The 18963-nt window shown below is 34.0% G+C and overlaps 1 protein-coding gene across 3 annotated transcripts in view; it reads left to right on the top strand.

Moving 5' to 3' along the window:
• The window catches only part of KIAA0825, a 407300-nt gene that overhangs the window by 243893 nt on the left and 144444 nt on the right, over nucleotides 1–18963 (top strand). Inside the window, exon 22 of one of the 3 annotated variants that reach the window (XM_081233567.1) lies at nucleotides 6352–6410. The exons of the other annotated variants lie outside the window; for them this stretch is intronic. Coding sequence (XP_081089693.1) covers nucleotides 6352–6379 — 28 coding nt within the window. The 3' untranslated portion in view covers nucleotides 6380–6410. Of the gene's footprint in view, nucleotides 1–6351; nucleotides 6411–18963 lie in introns of those variants that run through there. 3 annotated transcript variants of the gene reach the window in all.

The raw sequence follows: 18963 nt of genomic DNA, 5'->3' as shown, positions 1-18963 counted from the left end.
AGTTATTTTAGTATTAGTTGTATATTTAAATGGATTCAATTCTGTTTGTCATCCTTTTGCCATATTTTCTACATTTATCTCTCAGCTGAAGTTCAGTCTTCAGTAGTTTGTTAAAGATAGGATCTTAATAGTTATCTTTCTTGAATATTGCATGTTTAAATTTTTTTTGTCTGTTGCCTTTATTCTTGAATGACAGCCTGACTGGGTATATACTAATGGGATAATTCTTTGTTTCTCAGAAGACTTTGTAGCCATAGCTCCACTGTTTCTGTAGATAGCTTTGGAGCCAGCCAATGTTTTCCTCCTTTAGTAACTTGATATTTTTACCTGAAAGATAATTGTTTCTTCATCTTTGAAGATCAGTTCTCTCGCCAGTATATATCTTGGTGTTTATCATTCTGTGTCAGTTTTCCCAAGGAAATGTGTCCTTTCAATCTATGTATTAAAATCTTACTTTATTTCTGGTACATTTTCTTAAATTATATCTTTGGATATTTTCCCCATTCCATTTATTTAATTCTTTTTTTTTTTTAAGAGATACCAATTATGCTTGTGTTGGATCTCATTCAATGGCTTCCATATTTAACATCCTTTACTTTTAGTTGTTTGCTTATTTCCATTTAATTTTCTCACTTTTCTTAATCCTTCTATGTCTTTTCACCTTTTAGCTGCTTCCAACATGGCCTTCACAAAAGAAAATAACTTTAATAAATACTTAGATAATGTGGCAAAATTTCAGTTTCTTTGTATTGAGAGTTGAGGGCAGGATTTATTTTGATAATTCTTGGTGTGGCCATTGGAAGTTGCATACTAAAATTTCTCCATAACATCCTACAAGTCTATTTCTAAAAGACAGACTCAAGAAAACAATAAAATTTACTTAAGAATTAAGTAAGATGTCCTTCAAAGAATTATGACTTTACTTCTTTATATCTAAATGTGTAATATTGGAAACATATTTTACTAGTTTTGTATGTAATTATAGGTGGGAGGATTGTATATTTGGTATTATTCTTCATCAAAATTATTGCTTTAGCATTTTAAAAGATTTAAGCCATATTATTGTAAAGGTATGTCTGTTGTCAGCTTTTGTAGCTTCCATTGTAATGTTTATTATACAAAACATGTTTGGGGCAAAGAGTGGTATTTGATTAAATGCCATTAATTTACTCAATGTATCTCATTATAGTTTTTACTTTATTATTTATCAAACCATCTCTTGTAGTCTAAAATATTGGTAAATAATATAGTGATAATAGATCATTTTACTTTTCTTCCTCTTACGCTTTCTTTTTAAAAATAATGCACACTGGTGGTTTTTGTACTGCACTACTTTCTCAATTAAATAAGATCCCTTTAAACAATGACAAGAGAATGCAATATAAATCTCTATTTACTTTATTGTTCTATATGATCCTGTATTGTTAAAGTGGAGAACATGGAATAATTTTAAAAGATAAATATCTATATCCATTTCAAATTTCAATCTATAAGTACTGTCGAGGGAACTTATTGCCCCCCTAAGAGCAGTATGTAACTAATGGAAGACATCTGCTAATTTTTTAATATATATGAAATTTTAAAAAATTGAATGTAAATTCAAACCCATTTCTACTGGGATAGTTTTTATATGTTCTTTATAAATGAAAATAAATTGATTCAGTTATGAAATAAAAACATCTTTGAGTGCAACTCAGTAATGTATGCATAAATATAATAAATCTTAGTATTGTGTCAGGAGAAGTGAATCCACTATCTATTACACTGACTGCTTATAAACTAATCACTTGAAAAAAATCAAAAATGAGATACATATTAAATATTAGCTATAAAGCAAAATCTGGAAAACCTGAGTTCTTTTCTCTGGAAAACCCCTTGAAAGTATTAGTTTATAGCCAAAATAATATAGATTTTCAGACACATATTTGCAAAGAGGGTTGAAAATGGAGAATAAACACAGTGCACTTGAATTTGATCTTATTGCTGTCAAGTGTGCTACTTGACCAAGACTTAGAATAAATGAAAAATCAACTGTATAGTACATGTAATTTTCTCCTGCTGAGCAGAGAATTAACAAAGTCATGATTTCTCAATGTGGACAACAAATATACCTGTAGAGAGTGTAATGAAGAGATGGAAATGAGTTTATATTCCCCCTTCCTCATACTGAATTGCCTATAGAACAAGAATAAAAATCCAAAGGGCAGTTTTTTTCTTCTGCATAAAGTAATATTCAAGTTCCGTGCTTTGCTGGAAATATAAATAAAGGCAGAAGCATGTAGAGCAAGCTTCAGTATGGCTGGATTAATAATTTAAAAAGGAAGGGAAGGTTGCATAGAAACATGCACCCTGTGATTCAGCCACTTATCCCCAGCTTATTAACATTTGCTGAGCATCAACTTATAGCATAAAAAACCAGTATTCTTAGATCATTTAAAGCAATCTTGCCGGGAATCTCTGGGTAGTATTCCTTAAGTCTGAGAACTATAGGTACCCTTAAACACCAGTGTTCAGTGTCTGCATAGAGCACTTAGCATATTTCTTTTTTCTCTATAGTCTTAACTGTGTGGGAACAAGTGATCAGGGTCCTTTTTATATTCAAAATGGGTCAGCTTCTGTCTAGAAAGTGTCTTATTGTCATGATGTCACCACATCTCAAGATTTGTGACCTTTTGCACCATATGGATTCATGGTAGTCCACGTCCTAGCTTACAGACCAGAGTGCTTTTGTGCCCCCGCTAGGGGGTATCAAAGGCTTTTGGTCTGGAATTTCAAGTACCGATAGATTTGGAAAAACAAAAAGTAATTTTTATATATCCTAAGGACCGCCAGATGTCGCAAAGGCATCATTGATGAAACGGTTTTTATCCAAAATGTGGCACTTATATAAGGAATACTAGTATTGTGTTTGAGAGTCGTAGAGGCCATAACAGGTCAGTGAGACGTCCTTCAAACATCTGATTTTTACATTCAAGAATGGGCCCAGATGAAAAGATAACCACATATCTGACATTGACGTTGCCACCATTTAGACAACCGATTCAATTGCCTTAGTCAGTGGGATCAATCAGGCCTTTATTACTTTGGAAAACCACAGAAAGATATAGTTTTTCTTTTTCTTTAAAAATGATCATTTGGAACTACATCTTACCACTGTATTTTAACTATAACATTAAATGCTGCATAGAAACACATATAAACTTTCGTAACTTCCCCTACCCCCAAGTTTAAAGCATTTTATGAGATGTACAAAATTATAATAATGAAAGAAATGGTACTGAGTGAAATTCTGCTGAGCCAAACTGTATGCATAAATTGGCAGTTTAACAAGTAAAACTTGGAAGCAAGCATTTGATGATTGATTTTTTATTGAGACAGAACAAGCATGATAGTGGGTAAAGTGATTTTCCTTACTGAGAGAAAATATAGTGTTTTTCAACATGTCTCTAGTATGAATGGAAGCCTTGTCAAAAAAACGAAGCAACACATAATATCTTTTAAAAGGTGAATTAACATAAGTATATCACTTATTTTATGGATCAACTTTTATACTTGTCAGTTTTATTCAGAATGTCATAAAGTTTATATCATAAAGATGGTATTATTATCTTTGTTATGTCCTGAAAAAAAAAACCTGATATTAACTGCTTTGCTAGTAGATTATAAAATATACTCAATTGAAGACATGCAATGATGAAAAGTAAGGCCAAAATATGTATTCATGTATATATCTTAGGCAACTCCCTGGTAATTTTACATACTTGAAATACATTATTCAACAAGTAACCTGCTGTATATTTGTGTGGAATAGGCTCTGCCTGAGAATACAAGAACTGTCAATATAAAAATAAGAAACATGCATCATTCTAATTTAATTACAATTCATCAAAAAATTACTCTATTGTCTGTAATACAGGAAGATGTATAAACTTTCTTAAAAAAATAATCATATACTAAATAAGCTTAATTGAGATTCACTGTTAGAATTTTTGTATATAGTTTTCTGTTGCTTGAAGAATATCTGTATATACACATACATCAACATGTATGTACACATGCTGAATATTTGGTTTATATGTTTTCTTAGTGCACCTATTTTATAGATAGATCCTTGGGAAAATTTAAATGAGGAATATGCATTTGTTTATAGAGGGCTCTTTCCAAGTTTGTAAATGTACATTTATTCCCAATTGTGTTTTCTAGCTATATTTTGCAATTCTACTTAGCTGTGGATATATTATTCCCATTTGGAATAAAATGTATAGCAACATAAGGAGGACATGCTCATACAGTTTTTCTGGATTTAGTTAGTAAGCAACCTGTGAATTTGTGGCTCCTATTACATTTGAGTGTGTGCATCGTGGGTCCATGTTATATGTGAAAGATTATCTGTATTTTATTCTAAGACTTTATGTATATTTAACCTTTAATTTGACTAGCAGGTTGTGTGATTTACATAAAAAATAGATCAGCTTTGAATTCACTGAATGTTATTGGTATAACATAATCAATCATCTCTAAATGTTAATGGTGTTAAAGAGCAATGAGAGCATATGTCTTATATTTGTAATCCTGTAGATTTATGAAATTATTTAGGATGTCTAAGAGCATTAGCTCATGGCATTTCTCCGTGGTTAAGGATTGAAATTTTTTGAATGGTGGCCATCATTTTAATGAAGTTGGAGAATCAGCCAAATATAAGCACCTTTTTTAAAAATCATGAATTACCTAATAGGTGCCTTGATGACTAGAACATTCTTATGAAGGAAGGTATATATAGACCACAATACAGTGCTTAAAAAGCTGTGACTTTGTCTCGTTCTCTTTTCACTATCTTTTAATAAAATATGACTTTCATTGGTGTTATCCTAATTACATCATGCACACAATTCCTCAATGAAATAAAAAGTCAGTATGTGAATGACAGTAGTAAGGGAAAAATAGGATTTCAAATGGTAAAAAGCCTGCACTGGTAACAAAGACTGAATCAATCCCTGTGTTGTATAGCAGCTTGATCATATCTTTAAAACTGATAGTAACAAAGAATATTTATTTGTTGCCATTCTATTGTAGGATTTATTTTTAAACTCAAATCCCAATTATCAGGAAAATTGCATCCTCTTTATCTCACAGAAGGGCATACTGAATCATAGCATATTTGGTTATTGGGACTATAATATTGTTACCTTGCTTGAAACACATGGTCTCTCTTGATATACAAGAAAAAACTGAATCCATTTCAATAAATTAATAGGGATGAGAATCCCAATCCATCCTTCTTTTCAAAGGTTCGCATACATTGTAATGAAATGCATTAGGAGTTTTCTTCACTTGAAATCCAAATGAGACCCATTTTGGCTCACACCCTTGACAGTCTCTTTTATAAGCATTGCTGTCTCCTGTTCTTGTGTGGGCCTAGTAAAATGCTTCCTTTGTAAGATGCACAGAGACAATATAATGCCACGAAAGACGAAGGTGTCAAAACACAAAGTTAGAGGCAATCTAATCAATGCCTCCTGATTTAGCCTTTGAAGGCTCTCTTCATTAAAACTCTTTAATGGTGAGGCTTATCTTGAGGTAGAGCTGTTACTTAATATTTTTCAGTGTCATTCTTTGGACAGTCATTTGTACCTTTTAAATGTATTTTCAGTATTCATTGTTTAGTAAATTGGATGTCTTGTTAGCATGGTGGTGGTATGAATGACTCGCATCAAAGTGATTGAAGGTAATAGTGTATAAATTCTTGGTACATTTTTTTCCTATCCCCTAATCCCCATCTTTCCTTCCAACAACAACAAAAAAATCTTATTTTCTTTCTAAATATCAGGTGTAGGATGTCATTTGATGCTTTCCAAAAACAGACATTTAGACTTTTTCCCATGTCCAAGAATGTGATTGGAGATCTAAAAATAACTCAAAGCAATTAAAATTTCTATCTGAATAGAGTTTATTGCCATTGTCATCCTTTTACTAAATATACTTTTCAAATTAATTTTCATTTTATCTAGAGCTTTTGGGTAAAGCAAGGTGAGTCTCACTAAAGTGATGGAAAAAATCCTAAGATGTTCAATGCTCTCTTGAGTTTTTATTTCTCAGTAAGTACATTAAGAATGCTGAGACATGGAAGAGGAGAGATGTATACCTATCCAATTTCAGATAGGGTTGTGAATTTAGGAATTGTGTCTATATAACACCTTCTTTAAAACGGTTTTACTTTCTTAGGTGTGAATGAAAGTGTCTAAAATATAAAATGTTTTTGAATCTTCAATTCAGTAGTCCCCTCCCCCCAGTAATTTGTTCAGATTTAATAAATTGTAAAATTTAAATGATTTTCTTTTATACATTGACCAGATGGCATCATGATTTTGAAAAAATATAGAGAATATATTGAAGAATATCTTATTAAGGAGGTATGTGTTTATCTATATTTAGACTCATTTCATACACACACAATGTGTGTGGACAGCTAGATACATACAACAGTAAATATACTTTAGTTTTTTGTTTGTTTGTTTATTCACAGACTATATAATCCTTCCTGTAAACAGATTGAACAAATACATATGCTTTCAGATCGGCGCATTCATGTAAGCCATTTAAAGAACCTGAGAAATCAGGAGCTTAATTTCTTTTAACATGCCCAACTTAAAAAAAAAAAAATTCACAAGATGCCCTTGCTACCCTTTCCACCGCAATCTACAATTATCAGCAAAAATAAATAATTTACGAAATGCAGCAAATAGAAAAAGATAAACACCATAGAATTTATGCACACAGTATCTTGGAAATGGAAAAGAATTCAAGCAACTTTGACCTGATTTTTAAATGACTACTGTGGTGACTACAGCTGCTCTAGCTTAGTAATTATTTGTGATAGGTTGTTTTTGAGTCCCATATGTATAAGGAGCTCCAGGCCCAGCTACCTCATTTGCTGGCACATAAACAGATTCTTCCAGGTGCTGAAAATTAAATTTTAATATATTATTTAAATATTAAGAGAATTACAGTTTCAGTAATTTTACTGCTACAGCTGTAGTGCAAAGCATCCCTGTAGAATGCAGAGTGTTGGACAATCTAACATATAGGAAGTTTATAGTGATTTTTTAATTTATTAGCTTATATATTTAGTAGATGATAGCCTTATCTGGCAGTTTGTTTATATATGGGTAACTTTGATTAGTTTCTGGTAGTTTGGGCAACCTTTAAATTATTGCAAACTTATTTTTTGTTTTTATTAGGTTATGTGCCTTAAAAAGACAACATATCAATGACAGAGAAATTTAAGATATTAAGAGATAGATGGCCAAGAAATCAGTGCCTCTTGTGGCTTACTACATACATATTATTCTGTTCTGAAAAGAGTTTTAAAGCCTGAAATATTTTTTTATCTCTGTGGTTTCTACTTTCCATTGAGAATGATTTTAGAGTTGTTAGAAATCAGAGGAAAAGTCAACAAAATTTTAGTCTCTAAGGCCCTAAAATCAGGTTTCATTATTGGCATACCTCTTGAAATTTTTCTTTGGCTTTTGACCTGTGCAAATTATGTAAAAACTAATTTAAAACAATATCTGTGTGTTGGTAAGATGTCTGTAGTTTGTTTGGAATTTAGAGTAAGAAATTAATAATAAACTTTTATGTTACAATCATTTATAGCTTATTTTTTTGTGAAAAAAGTCTTTCCTTTCTAGGAATTATACACATTCAACATTACTAAAGGAAATTTATTTTCTGTTAAACATGATTTTAATGAGTGTACCTTTAAAGAATTGAAGACCACTATAAGATGAGCAATGTGTTAAATAAATTGTTTTCTGTGACCAACATTTTCAAAGCAAAGGGTGATTAGCTACCTTCAAAGTACAGTGTTAGGAAAGAATTTCCCATTATTGATAATCCCCTACATATAGAAACCTCTTTTGCTAACTAAAATACACTTTGCTGGCAGAATCACAGAGCAAAGTGCATGGGGTGTAAATCCAAGGCGGTTAATTTTTTATGCTCTGGAGCTAGATTGCTTAGTTTCAAATCTTAGCTCTACCACCTTCTAGCTGTGTGATCTTGGACAGCCAAACCTTCAAGGCCTCAGCGTTTTCATCTGTAAAATGGAGCTGCTTTATAAAGTTGTTGCAAGGATTAGATGAATTTATCAAATAAAAGACTTCAAATTGTACCTGGCACAAAGTAAGCACTTTATAAGTACCAGCTTTTTTATTAGTAATATTTATGCCGTTAACCTTGAATACATAGTGTAAATAAATAACATACAATGCTCACTTTCATAACTCTTGAAAAGTTTTAGCATTTATTCGTAATATTTCTCCTAGATAGCTGATAACTTTATGGTATTTAACCCATTAATATAAATAAACCCTTTACCCTTGGGATTTCTACTTTAGATCATAGTAGTAGGCCATTTATAGTTTCATTCATAACTCCAGATATAGTGTGAAAAACTGTGACACAAACTGTCACATAGTAAATTATTTAACAAAATCTCAGTAGGAAGAGTTACATAATTACTTCTTAAATCTCAGAACACGTTTTAAAAATATAAGGGTAAAGAATGTCAGCCTTTTTGTTTTTTTCCTCTCCTAGTATGTACTTCTAGAAAGTACTTACTTTTAAAGGTCTTAACTGCTCTTGAAAAATCCAACTGGTTTTGAAAATCATTATTAAAAAAATAATCATGCAAAATATATTCTGAAAGGTGGATTAAAGGCCAAGTACCATAACATTTTTCCTTTGTAAGACATGATTTTTATGTATCAATAGGAGTAACTAATATTTTCCCTTGTAAGACATGAAAGATTTGGGATGTCAAAATGAGCACTGACATACCTACTAGGTCAGGACTATTTTAGGCTCAGGGTGGAGCTATAGAGAACAAGGTGGACAAAATCCTTACCTTCTTAAAGTTTATACTCTAATGATAGACAATAAACTGATGAATTAATATGTAACATAACATCAAGTGGTAATAAAGGCTATGACATAAAGTAAAGCACATAGGGGTATGGAGGATAGATGATTTTTTAGATAGGGTAATGGGGGAAGGAATATATGATATTTATGTGACCTGAGGGAGCAAGCTATGAAAACTTCTGAGGAAGTTTCACATCAGGCAGGGGGAACAGCCGTTCTGTTCAGAGACAGAAACAAGTTTCGCATGATCCAGGAAGAGCAAGAAGCCCATTATGTCTGGAGCTAAATGCAAGAGGAAGGAGAGGAAGGCAAAGGTGACCAGAGGCCAGATCACACAGAAAGGCTTTGATGTTGTGAGATAACAAGTCTTTGGAGGGTATTGAGCTTGAAGGGATGTAATCTGACTTACACATTTACAGCACTGTTTTGATTGCTATGCCAAGAATAGGCTGTAAGGGTGAAAAGAGTGGAAGAGAAAAATTAGAATGCCGCAACAATAGTCCCAGGTGGAATTAGGTTCACCTAATTGGACTTGGCATCTATTTTGAAGATACTGAGTTGAACCATATGAAAAATAGAACTTGAAGGATTGCTGATGGATTGAGTGCGAGATGTGAGAGAAACAAATCAAGCATATCTCCCAGGCTATGGACCTGAACCAATGTGTGAATAAGGGTGTGATTTGTGGAGATAAAGAAACCTGGGCGAGGATGGGATTTGGCGGGGGTGGGGGGCGATCCGAGTTCTATTTTGTACATATTACATATGAGGTGCCTTTAAGGCATCATCCGGGAGGAGTAAAAGATGGGCATAAGAATGTGAAACTCAAAGGAGAGATTGGAGTTGGGAGTTATTATGGCAGTGATTGTAGTTCAGACAGCAGTATGTGCCAGGACGGGACTGATTTGGATCTTGACTGAGATCTGGGACCTGGCGCTAACAAGGAGAAGTTGGGAGGAGCAAGATGCTGTTAGGTCAGCGAGAAAGAATGGTCAGTAGAGCAGGAGGAAAACTAGGAGAATGTGGTATCCTGAGAGGCCAGTGAGGCTCACAGGGAGAGAGGGAGTGATCAAGTGCCGCTGTCCGTCTCTCTTGAGTTCTTCTCACAAGTGTTCACAGACAGCCATGGCTTTGGGTACCCCTCTCCTTTTCAGTGAACGCACTTGGACTTGTTGCCTTTCCTTTTTCTCCCTCAGTACCAACTCTGGTACTACCATCTACAGAAATGTGCCCTCCTTACCCCCAGTTTCCCTTAGTGCTTCTCACCTTGCTCTTGGATCGATTTATGACTAACCCAGGACAATCTTTATAGGGATGAGAAGGGGTAGTATTAGGGAGAAAGCATCCCCGTTAAGCCTCTTTTTCCACCTACCCAGCAGCCACAGTGCCAACATTCCTGGTCCTGCCCTAATGCTTCAACCTCCTCTCATTTCCCACAAATCGCAGCTTGCTTAGTTCTTCTATTTAATGTTATTTTGGCTAATCGTTATTCTGTTATGTACCAGAAAATAGCGTATATCATCTCTGCCCTCATTCTTTATACCTGTTCCTGATCTTTTGAGTAGTTTTTCCTCTAAAAGTAAACAAATTGTCATCTGCTCTCTGGACTGTCAGAGCTCAGCCCTCTGTACCACTCTTTCCAACTCTCCAATAATCAGTGAAAAGAACATGCAGGCACCAACAAGGGCAAATGGGTATTTTCTACGGGAAATTCTTGTCCATGTATGGTTATTAATCCCTATGGTAAATTATGGGTCAAATGGATTTTTCCTGAGGTAGCCTGGGCCCATAACATCATGTTAATGTTGTTTGTATGAGAAAATATACCCAAGTTGTTAACAAGCAATTGCCTCATTAACTTTCAGACTATAAGCTACCTACAATTCAGAGACTAGTTAGTGTATTTATAGCCATCTTACCTAATTTTATATCTATTATATATACATAGATATAGTATACATGTTTATATATCATCTATAACAGACATGATTACTAATGATGAATCTGATTTAAATTTTCTGAAATATGCAAACAAGAAATTTTTTATCAAGATAAATTCTATATTTCTCAAGTAGTTTAATTATAATTTACTGAATCATAATTTTTGTCTTTGACTAATTTTCTCTCTAATTTCTCTTTTTAAATTAATGAATTCAAAAGCATATTCTGTTGCAGAAAAAAAAGTGGTACGGTATGTAGGAATTAGACTTTTTTAAGTTAAATATTATATGAAAACAAAGCACTTAGTTCTAAAGAAGTATTTTTTAATGTTTTATATTTTAATGTGATACATTATAAAATTAAATTAGTTATCCATGATTGAGAAGTATACATTTGAAGATTTTACGGAGAAATGTAGCTTACATGGCAAAATCAATATGCTTGATTCTAATTTTTAAAATATAGAGGATATAGGGTTCAAGTGCAATCTATATATATGTTAACGCACATTTTAAAACAAATTCGTATGTGTCATCTCATTTTTCCTGCACAATAGCCCTGGGAGGAGGGCTAATATTGTGATCCCTATTTTATAGATGAAGGTGTTATGACTCAGGAAGGTCACTTAAGGTCTGGGTGCTGGTGAGAAATGTCTGACCCTGTCATTCTGATTCCAAATCTAGGTCTCTTTCCACTGCCCTGAGCTGCCTTATATTTTCTGAGGTAAATTGTCTTTAAGTTATATCCCTGGAGTTGTGGGATGCAGCCTGGGTTTCAGAACAACATGCTTAGTGCTCATTTTGGCTTGCTGGCCGCCTGTGGAGCTGATTTAAGCCTTGAGCTCCAAAGTCAATGAGCCACTCAATGTTTGGAGCAGGTCTATGCAGTGCTGAGCAGGAGAAACAACTGGCATCATCACGCTTTTGTGTTTTCAAAATATTTTAAACACTTAAAGACAAGGCTTTCCTCTTACAACCCAACATGGCAACATGGTACTCCAGTGAGGAGTATGTACTCTCACTTCTGGATTGTCAGTCACCTCAAGGAAGTGGCTCCCAGACCGGGGAAGACTCGGAGGACGTTGAGAATTGTGACTTCCAGGCTCTTAGAGGGTTTGTGACAGTGGTGAAGAAGGAACTGCCAGAATTCACTCCCTCCCCGCTCCAGGGCTGTGGTTGTTGATGACTGAGAGGCGAAACCGTATTATTTTTCATGTCGTACTATCTAATTTAGGCACAGGAAAAAAAATAGAAAAACTTTCCTGCTTTCTTTTTCCTTTCTCATACCACTTATTATCATGGGTCTTAAGGTAGATGGTAAATGAAATGTGGTGCTTCCAAAATGGCTTTTACTATACATCTAAATGGATGCAAAACCAATTATTGATTTGAAGATGGTGGTTCTTTTAAGGCGGGTTGGTCAGCTTTAGGGATGAAGGAATGCTTCCAAGGTATTTTTTGGCTTTTGTGTGAGAAGTCTGAATTACCTTTGTAACTTTAAAAAACAATAAAAGAGGACCTCCCTGGTGGCACAGTGGTTAAGAATCCGCCTGCCAATGCAGGGGACACGGGTTCGATCCCTGGCCCGGGAAGATCCCACATGCAGTGGAGCAGCTAAGCCCGTGCGCCACAACTACTGAGCCTGCGCCCTAGAGCCCCTGCGAGCCACAGCTACTGAGCCTCCGCTCTAGAGCCCGCGAGCCACAGCTACTGAAGCCCACCCGCCTAGATCCCATGCCCTGCAACCAGAGTAGCCACTGCACAACAAAGAGTAACCCCCGTTTGCTGCAGCTAGAGAAAGTCTGCGCGCAGCAACGAGACCCAATGCAGCCAAAAATAAATAAATAAATATATAAAAATGATAAATAAAACTTTTTAGTATTGTTTTTAACTACTCTGAAAGAGTACAAAGAAGTCATAGTTCCCCAACTTAGAAAAAACATCTAAAGCCTTATTGAGGAAGAAACAGTATATCTTCTTCATCAGAGCCGACTATTTGTATACGACCCTCAGGACAGCCAGGTGGGGTGAAGGATGTGCCTGGACCTCCCAGGTATGTGCTTCCCTTCCAGGAGCGCTGCAGGAGGCCACAGCTATCATTGGGAAATCTCAAGTTGATTTGGATTTTCTGTCTTCACTGTGGGTTTTTGGATGAAACAGACCAGAAATAAAGTTAAGGGGAGAAATGTTCACTTACCAATAGAAGCTGAGATGTCCTTTGCTAGTCTCCTGCAGTTTTTCATTTAACAGGTTTTTTGGGGGTATTTTAGGAAATATTACACTTCAGTTTTTGAGGAAAAAAGTAATATTTCATGTAATTTAGTAGCATAACCTAAAATAAAACTTGTAATAGTCATATGCTATGTAGACCATAGTAACAAAATTATTATAGAAAATATAATAGCAAAAGAGTAGAAATTAGTACCTGTTAATATTTTAGGTTTATCTTTTTTTCTATCTTTTGCTTTAAGCACAAACTTTTTTACATGTAGAGATGTAAAGCCATATTTAACATACTGTTTGGATTTAATTTAATTTAATTGTTGGTTATTTTGTATGCTGACCTTCTAAAGTTTGAGTACGATTGATTTTCCTCAGACAAACCCAAAACATACATGGATTTGTTTGCTTTTCTTATATTGACTTACAGAAAGTAGCACCATTGTCAGTTAAAGTCAAAAAGCTAAGTTCTGCAGTTTGACATATAAACACAGTGATAAACAAATACCAAAGAACTGAACAATGAGTTTAACAAATAGAAAAATTTGGTTGGTTTTTAATAACCCTCTTTATTATGTGATTACATGTTATGTCAGATCCTTGAAACTGCCCAACTGTACAGTGATTTTCATTGTTCTCCAAACTCCACATCAGGGGGAAATAATAATTAATATAACTGGAATTATATGGCCATGAATAAATTGTTTTAAAAATAAATACCATTTATATCATATATTGAACTACTTATTTCTGTTTTCTCTTGTATTTCAAATAAAATAGTAAGAATTTGAAAATTCCACCATTGTAAGATGATAGTGATCTATAAAACTTATGTTTACCATCCATCCCTTTTTTTCATGCTCAGTAATTAAAAATGGCTATGGGCATTTTTTATCCACTGAGATTTACCAACTGCTATAGCCTTCAACATTTATAGAAGGATTTCTACACCTGCTTTTTTTTATGAAATACCCAAATATCAGAGCAGCTTGAAGTGTTTTCTTTAAAAAAAAAAAATAAGTTTACCCCTAGGCCTCTGGTTTTCAACAGATAGAAAGCACTATCACTAGCCTACTATCCGTTTTAATTTGAAATCCTAAGAACAAAAGTCATTAATAAGTCCTTTGTCACGGGTTTTAAAAAAGAAGACGCCTTTTTAGTATTTGTATGTCATCATGCCAGGCCTAGAAAATTAGGCTAATTTATTATTTAAAACACTGGTGGGATTCCTAATTGCATTCATCATTAGATATGACACATTTAGAACTGAGAACCATATCCAGGGAGAATTTTCCAGTTTGAATTTTGAAATAAAAATATTTTTCAAGAGATCCCTAGCTATTGCCTGTTACCATGGCAACAGTCCTATTTGTCTGAGAGCTCTGTCCGCTGCCAATGGGAGAGAGAGCAACGTCAACTAAACATACGAATACATCAAAGACAAATTCATATGCTCAATCTGATCAGCTCAATTAATGTAAGAACAGAAGCTGAAGGGGGTTAAAAGAGGGCACCCATTCAGGATAGATGAAGCCCCTTTTAGCAGAATATACACGCCGGCCTTTTGGGGGAGGAATTTAGCACACTGTCAAAAACATTATCAGAAAAAGAAAGTACGAGGCCTCCTACACCTAACAGATATGAAGCTGTCAGACAAAGAATAGCACTATTCATTAAATGACACTTATTTTCTCCCACTTTACAAGAATACAGCGAACAAAACAAGCAGGGGAGCAGCTGAGAAAGACACTTTTTTCTTTTGCTAGTGATGACAGACATGCAGCAATTATGGTGATAACTAAGGAATACTAAACAAGAAGCCAGCCTCCATTCTGTTTATCACCTTAAATTTTATGTTACTAAATTTGCATGCAACTCCTGTTTTGTTTTATTATTTATGTCTGGGAAAAATTAGATGCCTTTGTTTTTAACATGGTGCCTTGGGTTTGGTGTAGCATACCTCTAAACTCTGAATTCTCTCACTTTGCTTGTTAAATGGCCATATCAAGTTGAAATGCTTTTGAAGTAAGACATTTCCAAAGCACAACAAAACTGCTGCTATCAGTGTGATGTATATATAGGGCTTGGGGGGCTGGCTTCATTAGTGTAAAGGGAGATATTACGTATTACTTCTGCACATTTTTTTAAAGAGAGCAAAAGTTGTATTAACTGCCATTTTTGCTTTCATGCTTCATTTTACATGGTGAAATGTGTTACCATGTAAAATGGTACATGGTGATGTGTGTTTAATGGATCCTTTTTTTTTTTCTCCTTCGGAGAAGTTGTAGGTGATAAGTTGTAGAAACTGGCTTGTAGGGTTTGTAACAGGTGCAGGAAAGTAGGAGTTCCCTTGAGATTGCCACCTTTTAAGAATCTTGTGCTTAAACCATGATGATCTGATTTAAGGCCCGTTATCAATAGTCTGCTACTTATATCCGCATGATCGTAGACTGATTGATACTGACTTTGTAGCCATGCTCCATAATGCGCTGTCAGGAAATGCTGACAGATGCAATGAAAGAACAATAAATGTGGGGCAGCCGTAATGTAAAGGTCCAGCTAGGCTGTATGAAAACTGATAGCTAGGATATTGGCTCCTATGTTACCATATACACTTGTCCCTTTGAGAATTTAGCTGGTGAGTGAATTAAAATGGTCTCCTGATACCGAGACGGGGGGAAAAAGATCTTCATTTAAGGAACTTGCCGACTTTGCCAAAACATTGCTTTATAAGAACAGAGCCAAGATTAAAAAAAAAAAAAATACACTCTTACTCAAAAATCTAGACATGTCTGACACATCTGAGAAACTATTTCTTTAAAATCAATACACACAAAAAAGCACTTTATTCACTTTTTATGGATACTTAATCCATTTGTATAAAATTACCCCCAAAAAGACATTTTGTTAGAATTCCTACATTAAGTGTAAGGCATCTGATACTATTTTTTTAATTCTCGATCTTCAACTTGGCACATGAATATAGCTGCTATTTTCCCAGTACAGGTTTTTAACAAATAACTAGGATGAGAAGTCAATTTATTAATATTAAGCCATAAAGGTTACTCTCTTCTCTCTAGTCTTAAAACGTATTCATAGCTTTGAAAGAAGTTATATTGGACTGTAATTTAATAATTTATCATAATTTTTCTTGCTTACATTATTTTTCAGATGCCCTCTGTATTCTTAAGCATCACTTAATAATTCTTAGTGCTTGAAAATACTGTCAACATTCCACGATTGATGTCTCGAATGAAGTAGAATCCTAATACATTTTAACAAATTTGTTCCAAAAGTAAAATCATCATTTATAATGATATCTTGAAAAATAAACAAAGACTCTGATATTTGGCCTTAACTTTCCTCCTTTGATTAGAAAACTGTAGAATGTAATGAGTACTTACATATTTTCTATGCTGAGCCCCTTGTGGTACCTACATGTATTGCTGTGAATTAAGGTCAAAACTGCATTGATAATTTTGAATTGTTTCCTTGCAGAAGGATAGTAAAAGGTATCTTCTTTACATACAAAGTTGTCTAAAACATTTGGAGGGACTCTTAATTTGACTTAAGAGGAGTTTGTGAGAATAATTTGCTCAGGTGAATTTAATTTTTGATCTAAACCTTTTTCTGGTATTAATTTGCCACATTTAAAATGACATTCAAAACCAAATTTTTAGAATGAAAAAAACTTATTCTAGTGAAATCTGAAAAATGCTATCTTCTGCGAGTACTCAAAGAATATTCTAAGCAGATCATTGACAAAACATGCCTATGACTGTAATTGTGTACATTCAAGAGAATGACTTTTTTATACCATATTATTGACATAATAGATTGAGTCATCATTACTGTCTGATATGCAAAGGCCTGGTTTAGAACTCTTCTGTGGATCCTCTTTAAGACGCAAAATATTGACACAATAGATGATAATGGCTCCTTTGGAGCCATTAGGGTGCATCATGTCAGGGCCTGCTCAGGCATTTCTTAGCAGGTAGCACACAGACTCTTGACATGATAGATCATAACAAGTCCAAAGGAATAATTACCGTTTCTGAAATGATACCATACTTGGGAATTTCATAGTTTATTAAAACTAGAGCATATCATCACCAATGTGAATTGTAAATAATTCATTAATTATATTCTATCAGTAATAAACATTTTATACATACACACACACACACACACCCCATGTATATTGTAAATTACATAAACAAACCAGATCACATGTAGTATGTACACTTTTCTCTGTCTAGGAATTTAAGAAATCCACACTGATTGTTATGAATATTCATAAAAAAGCAACTCGTTCTCAGCCTTATACCTTTTATGCCAAGAGTCAGCCTGCAGCAAATTTTTACCGTCCATGGTGTAGACCTTTGAAAGTAGATATGCCTAATGGAAAGAGTGACAGAGCTTGAGTGACACTGACTCTGACAGGCAAGAGCTCTTGTGGGCACCCATATAATTAGATCTTTTGTGTGGTCTGGTTAGCTAAGGCAGAACTTGATGTTTTACTAACAAAATCCTTTGAAAAGAAACCTCATTCCCCCAAAGTTTAGGTTGTTTACCAAGTAAAGAAATAAAAATAAAATCTGCAAAGAAAAAATGCGGTGGTAGCTCTGGATGATTTTTATTATCTGCGGTGTAAAAGATGAAGTGAGTGATGTTGGATTGCCTTGTAAGGAAAGCATCAGGCTTTTTCTTTTCATGTGAATAGTTTTTATTGTGTTGAGATTAGAGACAAATAGAAATTATATTATACAATGTGGCAAGCCATTAGCTTTTCATAAAAAGAAATTTTATCTACAGTGAAAAGCTTTTGATCTTGATGACTTTCTGAAAAGCTTTTTAAGTTTGATTTTTGGTGGTGTTTGTTATTTGCTGTAAGTGTCAGTATCAGTGTATAGAGAATATGTCAGGTAGTTTTACTATTTGCAGGGCAGTATGTTGCATTTTAAAAAATGTAAATTCAACTTATTCTCCAAAGGTTTAATAAGTCCTAATCAGATCGTATATAAGACAAATAGTTTTCTGACTTTTATTAGTCACAGATTATTTTCCCATGGATTAATGCTTTTTTGTGTTTTCAGATTCCAAGGGACATCATAAGCTTCAAAATAACCAAAAAACAAAATGAAGCAATTGCTTTGAACTTACAAACTCATTTTGACACAGAAAATTCCTTTTCTCCTTATCTTTAGCACTCTTAGAGAATTGGAATAGACCAACACACAGTTTCTGTTACTGAAAAAATACAATGGCATAAACCTATTGCACACTGGAGGTCACCCTTGCTATTTACAAATTTTCTACAGTTTTACAAAACAAAAGTAGATCCTGCAAACTTTTAATATACACCACAGTTTTCACGATATTTTGATATAAATACATGGGTGTTATGTGTCTTCCATGTATAGTTAGTCATATTAAGTGCAATTAAAGCACCCATTATAAAAATCTTATGGTTGTCTGATTTTTCTGATGAAATAAGCAAATGACAAGAAGCTTTTCAAAACGAAACTAGAAGCTTTCATTACACATTACATCTAATGGATTTTGAAAATCTTTCCAAATTGGTATAACAGAATTCTAGAGTAGAGTTCACATGCATTTCTTATTCAGTAATTTGTTAGGTTTTTTTTTACTACATCATTTCTGGGGACAACTTTACCCTAGTTAATACTTATGGCATGTTGATAAGAAAAATTACTTCTGTAGTAATATTATTTTCACATAATTTATTGTGGTATGCTAAATAGTTGACCATGTTCTACTATTTTCCCACCATGTTACTTTCACGTTTTTATATCCATTCAAGATAAAAATAACATGTGATTTTACTATGAAAAAAGTCATTGCTTTAAAAATCTTCTTG

The sequence above is a fragment of the Mesoplodon bidens genome (assembly GCF_964165515.1).
Source record: "Mesoplodon bidens genome assembly, chromosome: 4".
In the NCBI taxonomy this organism is placed as follows: domain Eukaryota; kingdom Metazoa; phylum Chordata; class Mammalia; order Artiodactyla; family Ziphiidae; genus Mesoplodon; species Mesoplodon bidens.
The sequence above is the reverse complement of the archived record's forward strand: the minus strand, read 5'-3'. Positions and strand labels throughout refer to the sequence as shown.